Genomic DNA, 10494 nt, shown 5'->3' with positions numbered 1-10494 from the left:
AGGGTCCTGCACCTGGGTCAGGGCAACCCCTGGTATCAGCACAGGCTGGGGGATGAATGGATTGAGAGGAGCCCTGCCAAGAAAGACTTGGGGGTACTGGTGGATGAACAGCTTGACATGAGTCAGCAATGTATGCGTGCAGCCCAGAAACCCAACCATATGCTGGGCTTCATCAAAAGAAGCGTGGCCAGCAGGTCAAGGGAGGTGATTTTGCCCCTCTCCTCCACTCTTGTGAGACTCCAGCTGGAGCATTGCATCCAGGTCTGGAGTCCTCAACACAGGAAAGACCTGTTGGAGAGGGTCCAGAAGTGGGCTACAAAAACAATCAGTGGAATAGAACACCTCTTCTATGAAGACAGGTTGAGAGAGTTGGGATTGTTCAGCCTGGAGAAGAGAAGGTTCTGGCGAGACCTTATTGCAGGCTTCCAGTACATAAAGCGGGCTTCTGAGAAAGATAGGGACAGACTTTTTAGCAGGGCCTATAGCGATTAGACCAGGGATAATGGTTTTAAACTAAAAGAGGGTAGATTTCAACTATATCTAAGGAAGAAATTTTTCACAATGAGGGTGGTGAAACACTGGAAGAGGTTGCCCAAAGAGGTAGTTGATGTCCCATCCCTGGAAGCAGCCAAGGTCAGGCTGGACGGGGCTCTGAGCAACCCGATGTAGTTGAAGATGTCCCTGCTTACTGCCAGGGTGCTGGACTAGATGACCTTAAATGTCCCTTCCAACCCAAAGATTCTATGATTCTATGATCCTGCTCCCTAAGTGAGCTGCAAGATAAGTGATAAGATTTCAGCCATCAATCAGGTGAGCAAATTCTCCTCTGGTTACTCTGGGATACTGGGGCCAATAGACAACAATTAGAGGGTATGGAAGCCCCAGCAGCTGGGATCCCTTGCTAGGGATAAGGCCATTGACAAAGGTATTGGAAAAGGGGCAGGATTCCTCAGTCTTTGTCTGTGACTCCTGTGGAATGTGAAGGACAGGTATCCTTTCAAGGAAGATCTTGCAAATTCCTAAACCAAATGGACCACCATTAAAGGAGGAATCCAGTATGTGAGGGAATTAGCCATGGTGGAGGTGATCCATAACAACCTGGGTGATGACCAGGTATCCAAAGACCCATATGAAAACCAGTGCATGCAGTCCTTGTGGCAAAAGTTTATACAAAGTGCACTGATATCATGTACCAATGTCCTGGTGATAATGAGCTGGACACACATGGAGGCACCACCTGTGGATGGATTGGCCAGACAACTCCAAGAATGTAAGGATAATCTCACTTCCTCCCTGTGGGCCTGTGTCTAGGCTGTGGAAAAGCTGACCCAAAAATTGTCCCAGCAATCAAAGAAGGACAGGTCTTCCTCACCCACACCAACCAATGTCTCAGCTATTAAGAGTCGTTATTCTATTTAAGGGAAAGGGTACTGGTGGCACACATCACTTGCAGTCCTCCTCCACAAGATGAGGACACGAGGAAGTGGGGTGGTAAACCTATCTGGAAACTAGAAACTCAGGTACAGGAACTGCAAGAAAAAACAACAGCCAAAAGGAAAAATTACCGCTCCAGTGTTGATAGAGGAGAAGAGTGGATCGTACTTTTGACCCTGATGAAGGGACTTTTGACTTGCAATTACAAAAAATCAAGTAATGAATATTCTGATCAGAAATAGAGGGGTCCTGCTTTTGGCCAGGTGGAGGAAAGGGACCAGGGTTTACTGCACACTGTGAGTTCGATGGCCTGGCGCAGCAGTCCCACAGAGTATAAAGCTCTAGTGGACACTGATGCACAGTGTACTTTAATACCATCTAATTACAAAGGGGCAAAATCCATCTGTATTTCTGGAGTGACAGGAGGATCCCAAGAACTGTCTGTGTTGGAGGCTGAGGTGAGCCTAACTGGGAATGAGTGGCAAAGGCACCCTATTGTGAGTGACCCAGAGGCTTCATATATCCTTAGCTTCAGGAGAGGGTACTTTACCAACCCAAAAGGGTACCAGTGGGCTTTTGGTATAGCTGCCTTGAGGATGGTGAAGAGTAAACAGCTGTCTAGCTTGTGTGGTCTCTCAGAGGATCCTTCTGTTGTAGAATTGCTGTGCATTAAAGAACAGCAGGTGCCAGTTGCTACCATGACAGTGCACTGATGACAATATCCCACCAGCTGAGACTCCTTGGTTCCCATCTGTAAGCTGATTTGGTGACTGGAGAGTCAAGGAGTGATCAGCAAGACTTGCTCACCCTTTAACAACCCCATATGGCCAGTGCAAAAGTCTAATCAAGAGGGAATACTAACAGTGGACTATCATGGGCTGAACAGTCACACCACCGCTGAGTGCTGCCATACCAGACATGCCAGAACTGCAGTATGAACGGAGTCAAAGGTAGCCAAGTGGTGCGCCACAATTGACACCGCTAATGTGGTTTTCTCAATCCCTTTGGCAGCAGAGTACAGGACAGAGTTTACTTTCATGTAGAGGGGTATCCAGTTCACCTGGAACTGACTGCCCTACGGGTGGAAACACAGTCGTACTATTTGTCATGGATTGATACAGACTGTACTGGAACAAGGTGAAGCTCCTGAACACCTGCAGTATATTGATGACATCATTTTGTGGGGCAACACAGCAGAGGAAGCATTTGAGAAAGGGAGAAGAATAATCCAGATTCTTTTGAAAGCCAGCTTTGCCACAAAACAAGTTAGGTCAAAGGACCTGCACAGGAGATCCAGTTTTTAGGATATCCTGATGGAGGATCCTAAATGGCAAGATGGGTGTCATCCATATCCCGGTGGATGTGATCAACAAGATAGCAGTGATGACTCCACCAACTAGCAAAAACGAAACACAAGCTTTCTTAGGCATTGTTTCTGGAGAATGCATATTCTGAACTACAGTCTGATTGTAAGCCCGCTCTATCAAGTGACCCAGAAGAAGAACAACGTCAAACGGGGCCCTGAGCAATGACAAGCCTTTGAATAAATTGAACAGGAAATAGTGCAGTAGCCCTTGGGCCAGTCCGGGGAGGGCAAGATGTTAAAAACGTGCCCCACACTGCAGCTGGGAAGAATGGCCCTACCTGGAGCCTCTGGCAGAAAGCACCAGGGGAGACTCGAAGCTGACCTGTAGGGTTTTGGAGTCGGGCATACAGAGGATCTGAGGGCCGCTATACTCCAACTCAAAAAGAGATATTGGCATATGAAAGGGTTCAAGCTGCTTTGGAAGGTGTTAGTACTGAAGCACAGCTCCTCCCAGCACCCCCACTCCAACTGCCAGTGCTGGGCTGGATGTTCAAAGGGAGGGTCCCCTCTTACACATTATGCAACTGAGACTATGTGGAATAAAGTGGGTCATACTGATAGCACAATGGGCTTGAATAAGAAATCCCAGCTGCTTGAATTTTGGAAATGATTGATCATGGACTGGACAGAGGGCCAAATCTTTGATGTGTCACCAGAGAAGGAGGTGACATGTACTGAAGAGGCCCCACTGTGTAATATATTACCAGAAAATGAAAAGCAATATGCCATGTTTATAGATGGATCCTGTTGTGGGAAAACATGGGAAATTGAATGCTGCTGTGTGGAGTCATACACGACAAGTTGCAAAAACTGCCAAAGGAAAAGATAGACTGAGTCACTTTGCAGAAGTGAAAGCCATCAAGCTGGCTTTAGATCTTGCTGAACAAGAAAAATGGCCAGTACTTTATATTGATTTATGGATGGTGGCCCATGGTCTGTGAGGGTGGCTGCAGCAGTGGAAGAGGACCAACTGGCACTGCAGAGGTAAACTCCTCTGGGCTACTGAATTGTGGCAAGGTATTGCTGCCTGAGTGGAGAACGTGGTTGTAAAAGTATGTCATGTAGATGCTCACATTTCGTGTGCTGAAAATAGTGTAATATATATAGTAGTATAATATAATATAACAAGCTACTAAAACTTTGATGTTTTAGTTACTGCTGAGCAGTGCTTATGCAGTGCCAAAGCCTTTTCTACTCCTCACAGTGCCTTGCCAGCAGGTAGGTTGGAGCTGCACAAAACATTGGGAGGGGACACTGCTGGAACAGCTGACCACAACTGGCCAAAGGGCTATTCTATATATGACATCATGCTCAGCAACAAAATTGGGCAGCAGAGGTTGATGGGAGAGGAGGGGCACTGTTCAAGAATTGGCTGGGCATCAGTTAATTGGTGGTGAGCAATTGTTTTCATTTGCATCTCTTCCCTTTCTTGGAGTTTAATTTTCCGCTCTTTTTTTTTGCGTCTTCTTACACTTCTTTAAAAAAAATTATTTTTATTTTTTAAACATTTTTCTCTCAACACATTAGTTTCTTTCTCATTTTTACCCTTCCTATTCTCCCCACAGCCTATGCAGGGGGGGAGGCTGGGGGGAAGTGAGCAAGCGGCTGTGTGGTGCTTAGTTGCCAGCTGGCATTAAACCATGGCACCTAGCCACACCTGTGTGGGAATCTTAGGTGGTGTATGTCTGTTTTGGAACTGGGCCCTGGTGAGGCTGAGGGGGTAGATTAGCATTAGGTTGTAGAGTAAGCACAGAGCCACAGTGTTGGTGGGACTGTGAAGGGGCTAAGGGGCTGCCAAGGGAAGGTAAGGGCCACCAAGAGCCTTCAGTTCAGGCCACTTCTGAGTGGGGGCCCTAGGTGGTGGTTGTACATTTTGGAACAGGGCTTTGATGAGGGTGAGGGGATAGGTGGGAATTAAGTGTTAGAGCAAGCACAGATCTCCAGTGTTTGTGGGGCTGGGATCGGGCTGCAGGGCAAAGGTGAGAGCTGCCAAAGCTTTTCAGTCTGGCTTTTTCTGTATGGGAGACATCACTGGTGGCTGTCAGTTTTCCTCAGTTATTGATAGTGTGAAAGTGTAGGCAAGGGATGCAAAGGGGCTGTCACATGAAGGCTGCAAACAGCTTTAAGTAAAAAAAAAAAAAAAAAAAAGGGCGCTCACACAAATGGCCAGGACTGAAAGCTTTTTGCAGCACTCGCCTTCTCTTGGCAGGCCCTTCACCACCCCACTAACCCTGGGGGTCTGTGCTTGCTCTGCTGTCTAACCCTCACCTATACCCTCTCAGCCTTGCCTGGAGCCCAGCTACAAAACAGACACCCACCACCTACAGCTCCAAACAGAAGTAGCCAGGACTGAAAGGCTTTGGTAGCCCTCACTTTCCCTTGGCAGCCCCTTCACAGCCAAACACTGGGGCTCTGCATTTGTCTTGCACATAACCATCACCTACACCATGATCACAACCCTAGGCAGAGTACAGGTCCATCAGAAACTTCACCAGCGATGGCTCCCTAGAAAAAATGGCCAGGTCTGAAAGCTTTGGCAGCCCTCACCCTCCTTTGGCAGCTCCTTTACAGCCCCGCAAATACTGGGTCTCTGCTGTCTCTCTTGCATCTATGGCTAATTCTCACCTTCGCTCTAACCCTTTAACAGACCCCAGCTCCAACAGAGTTGCTGCCAGCTACAGCTCCCATGAAAAAATGCCTGAGACTGAAAGCTTTTGGCTGCCTTCATGCTCCCTTGACTGTTCCTTCACAGAGCCATGAACACTGGGACTCTGCTCCTTGTCCTGTACCTATGGCTAAGCTTTAGACTCAGACTAACTGTAATCAGAACCCAGGTATAAAGGGGGAAATGAAGCCATAACACATGGCAGTACAAAAACTCCAAGAACTAACTTAATTAGAATTTTAATTCCATAACTTATAAGGAAGTATGATTTAATTTTTGATGTTCATACTGCCAGTTCCTTCATCAGGGCATGTAAAAATTATTAATTTCTGGGCCTTTTGGGCAAATAAGTGTTTGCACCCTCTGAAGATCTAACATTCTTTCTGATAATTTCAAGGTTAGACATAATATCTGCAATTCTAGTGTGAGCTCGAAAATGAGGAATTTCTTTTCCAAGAATTTTGACAGATATTCTGAAAAAAAATGGGAAAAGTATGGTATGGCTTAAGCAATCAGAGCTTATAATTTTGCTAACCAAATAAACAGCCAATGCTGCAGTTTCATAAATTAAAGCATTCAGTTTGAAATCACCCTGTGACATATTTTTAAATCCATTAATTTAAATCTAATTCAAGCTATTATCTTCTTCAGAATTTACTTCAGTTGAAATTAAATTAGTTTAATTAAAATAGTACAACTTGTAATTGTTAGTGCTTTCATTGTAGTTTATAACTGATCACATAATTAGACGATGATAAGACAACAGGTCTGAATCTGCTTGCATGAATTCACAAAAGGTGCATTGGTAGTGAAATGAATCAACAGATCTCCAGATAAAAAGGTATGTTTACTCTTGCATGGGTTGTGCATATATGCTATACCTCAAAACCAGCCTTTTTCACTACTTTTGAAAGATATGCAGATTGTACAGTAGGTATTTCGCCTTTCTAACGTATCACACTAGGGTTTTAGATCCTTTTTTTAAAAGACTTTGAAGATTTGTCTCACAAGGCTTTTTACAACAGTAGAAGAACAAATCATTAAAAGTTAAATAAGAAGCTTTCCTAAATAAAGAATGAGCAATGTTCATAAATTATACTGTGATATGTGGATTATCAGGCAAGGAAAAAAAAGTTTACCCAAATGAAGTAGATGACATATCTATTAATTGCAGACCCTCTGGTGAACCAGTGAAAAGTGGTGAAATTAGAGATCAGTAGTCAAAAGGGCACAAATTAGTAGTCAGTCTAACAGATGAACCAACCTGGAAAAATGCAATTTTGTGCAGTTGCTCAGAGATCAATACACCAAAATTAGTCAAAGTTCAATGCCTAATAACGATGTCTAATAAATTCACAGTAAAAGTTCCAAGGTCACATCAGTGTTTCTTGAAATCCTGTCTCGAAATCACTTGGCTTTGTTATCTAGTTTTTCTTTTCCCATACTACTATCCAGCCACTTTATACATCAAAGCATATACTATTAGCATGAGTTGTTTTTTTTTTTTTTTGTCATTCCTAAAGAATACTGTGAAAATAAAAAATCCAAACTTAAATCAAACTGGAACCTTATTTATTTTGTCTCAAACTGCTGTACTTTATAAGATCCACTACTACTTATGTATCTGAAGTATGATTTTGTTTCACAACAGTTTCTATATCTACAAATGTGGAAACCACCTACGGTTTTGCATTAAGAAATTACTGGTCAATGAGCAATTGGCAAAGAAGTAACAGTTCATGGTAACTCTTTCTTTCTGACCCTAACTGTCAATATTAATCCACAGCTAAGAAACTACAACACAACTCCAAATGAAAGAGCCTATATTTCAAATATAAAATTATATTTAATAATTTGTGCAGATGTTTGGTCTATAGATGAAAACAGTTTCAGAATAAATACTTACATCTCGCTCATAAATGCTCCAATGAAAATAAAAATTTATCTGAGACATGCCCTGAGCTATCTAGACTTCTTAATAGTGCAAACAATGTTGCAGTGATGCCTGGTTTCACCCTGGCTTTTGCAAAAGAAACACAGCAACTGCCCACAGAGCTCCTAAATGGCTGACACACCACAGCATAATGTGCACTACAGCAGTTTTTGTAGCTTTGCCAAGTTCCTCTCCATCCACTGGATATTGAACTGAATTGTGTCAATTGCCTCTTTTACACAACGCAGTTGAGAACTCTCCTCTGATTTTGACTCAAAAAATGACTTCACCTGCATAGCAAGAGAAAAGAAAGAAAAAGAAAATTTTAATTAAAATCAATACTGGCCACACAAATAGTTTCAGAAGCAAAGGCTACACATATATTGCAGGAAATCCATTCCTGAGAATCATTTGTATCAATGCAATAAGCAAACCTCTCAAAGGAGTTCTCAAAATGCAATGAAAGCATTTTTCATGGGAACTGCAGCAATAACTAATTTGGTTTCAAGAAATTATTTCACCAATAAACAGACATTCACTTATCATATTCATCACAGAGCAACGACAGAGCACTCAAAGTTCTGGAAAACAAGTCTGTTCTGTGACAAAGAACTCAAAGCAAGCAGCTCCAGAATGACCTCCACAGCCGCTCATCATTCTAATTGTCAATAGTAACACTTAAAATACTACAGACCAAACCATAAACAACTATCTTTACCAAATTACCTGAATAAAAACATTAGACTAAACCATGAACCATTCTTGACACATTAACTTCAAGGACTTGTCGAGGAAGACAGAGTTTTCTAATGGCTATTAACTGGCTCTTAACTGATACTCAACCTCCACAATAGCTCCTTGGGATTGTTGACAGCAAAAGTAACATAAAGTAATTTTTATAGCACTCCATCACATTCCAGAGATGCAGAAAGCATATCTTGTTTACAAAATCAAGACCAAAATTCTATCTAAATCATTATTTTGAGAGACAGTGTGTTCCAGTGAACAGGAAAACAAAACAGTATAAACATATAACTGGGTTCAACTCTATACACAACTCTGCCACTGACTCCCTATGTAATCTTCAAAATGTTTATGTATATATTTGCTGTGTGTGGAATAGGGAAAGCAATAGATGTATATCCTTGCAAAAGGGCCTCAAGGACAGAAATAACATCTGTTTTCCTCATCCCTCAATTAAATGAAAACAGCATTGGCACTAGAAAATATTCCTTTTTGGTAGATTAAACCACCAACCTCAAGTAGATGTGCCTTTGTTGCAAACTGAGAAGTTGACCAACTAATGATATTCTGGATAGTATATGAGCCTAGGTGAAACCTGAAATACAAACAAAGAAGTTATTTTTAACTAGGAGCCACTTTAAGATGCAGGTTCAGTACAGGTACACATTCTTATTTCTACTTTTTTGTTTTAGTAGTTGGAAATCATTAAAAGCACTTAAATTCAAGTTTACATATCTCATTTTTCAAGAGAGCTAAAAGGTCTTATAAGTCCAAGCCTCTAGTTCTCTAATCCCTCTAAAAATGGAACTTCAGAGCAAAAGAAATGGAAAATTTTCAAACTTCTGTCACAGCTCAAATAGGAAAGAACTGAAGACACCACATACTGAATACCAAGACCTATGTTTGTGGTATGTATTCCAAAACTTTACAGTAATTGAATTTGCAACCTGATTTAATTTCAAGAAAAGTAATTTTGTAACATTCGTTATTAATAGCTTGCTAGAGCAGAAATTTTCATCCAGGAAGAGCTATTTTAGCATTTGCAATGTGAAACAGTTCCAAATAAAAGCTAGGATTTAGAAATACAGTTTTCAATGTACTGTTAGCTTGTTGAAAACCTGCAGGCCAGTCATCCTCCTGGGTACCCTGCAAGGCCAGTTAAGGACAACATGAATTTCTAAAGCAAGTGGGATTTTTGGGTTATGTGATTTTCGGATTGCTGTAAAAAGGCAAAAAAAAAAAAAAAAAAAAAAGCTGAATGAATTCCCTGTGTCTGCTTTTAAATGCATTTGACCCAGCATGGCTTCAACAAGGGCAAGTCCTGCCTGACCAACCTGGTGGCCTTCCACGATGGAGTGACCACATCAGAGGACAAGGGAAGAGCTATGGATGTCATCTATCTGGACTTCTGTAAGGTCTTTGACATGGTCCCCCACAACATCCTTCTCTCATAATTGGAGAGATATGGATTTGATGGGTGGACTGTTAGGTGGATGAGGAATGGGCTGGATGGCCGCATCCAGAGGGTAGCGGTCAATGGCTCAATGTCCAGATGGAGATGGGTGATGAGCAGTGTCCCTTAGGGGTCTGTACTGGGACAAGTACTCTTTAATATCTTCATAAGTGCATTCTAGGCAAGTTTGCAGATGACATCAAGCTGAGTGGTGTGGTTAACACACCTGAGGGATGAGATGCCATCCAGAGGGATATGGACAAGCTCAAGGCATGTACCCATGTGAACCTTGTGAGGTTCAAGAAGGCCAAGTGCAGGGTCTTGCACCTGGGTTGGGGCAATCCCCTGTATTAATACAGGCTGGGGGAGGAAGCACTTGAGAGAAGCCCTGCCAACAAAGACTTGGGGGTACTGGTGGATGAAAAACTGGACAAGAGCACGCAATGTGTGCTTGCAGACCAGGCAGCCAATCGCATCCTGGGCTGCATCAAAAGAAGCGTGGCCAGCAGGTCAAGGGATATGACTCTGCTCCTCCACTCCATGCTGGTGAGATCCCAGCTGGAGTACTGCGTTCAGCTCTGGAGCCCACAACACAGAAAAGACATGGACCTGTTGGAGACGGTCCAGAGGAGGGCCACAAAAATGACCAGAGGGATAGAATACCTCTCCTTATGAAGAAAGGCTGAGAGAGTTGGGGTTGTTCAGCCTGGAGAAGAGAAGGCACCAGGGAGACCTTATTGCAGCCTTCCAGCACTTAAAAAGTGGCTAATAAGAAAGATAAGGACATACTTTTTAGCAGGGCCTGTTGTGATAGGACAAGGGGTAACGGTTTTAAACTAAAAGAGGGTAGGTTTAGACTTGATATAAGGAAGAAATTTTCCACAATGTGGGTGGTAAAA

General features: G+C 42.8%; 1 protein-coding gene across 1 annotated transcript in view; it reads right to left on the bottom strand.

Annotated features, from left to right (window-relative positions):
• Positions 1–7556: 7556 nt before the first annotated feature.
• LNPEP (leucyl and cystinyl aminopeptidase) overlaps positions 7557–10494 on the bottom strand; it is a gene marked incomplete at its 3' end in the record, with an annotated part of 36409 nt that continues 33471 nt past the window's right edge. The window contains exons 16-17 of the mRNA XM_082013803.1: positions 8656–8737; positions 7557–7688 (exon numbers count right to left, since the gene is read on the bottom strand). Coding sequence (XP_081869929.1) covers positions 7557–7688; positions 8656–8737 — 214 coding nt within the window. The remainder of the gene's footprint in view (positions 7689–8655; positions 8738–10494) is intronic.

The sequence above is a fragment of the Phaethon aethereus genome (assembly GCF_964289735.1).
Source record: "Phaethon aethereus genome assembly, chromosome: Z".
NCBI lineage: Eukaryota > Metazoa > Chordata > Aves > Phaethontiformes > Phaethontidae > Phaethon > Phaethon aethereus.
Note: the sequence above shows the minus strand (reverse complement) of the source record. Positions and strands in the feature narration are given on the sequence as shown.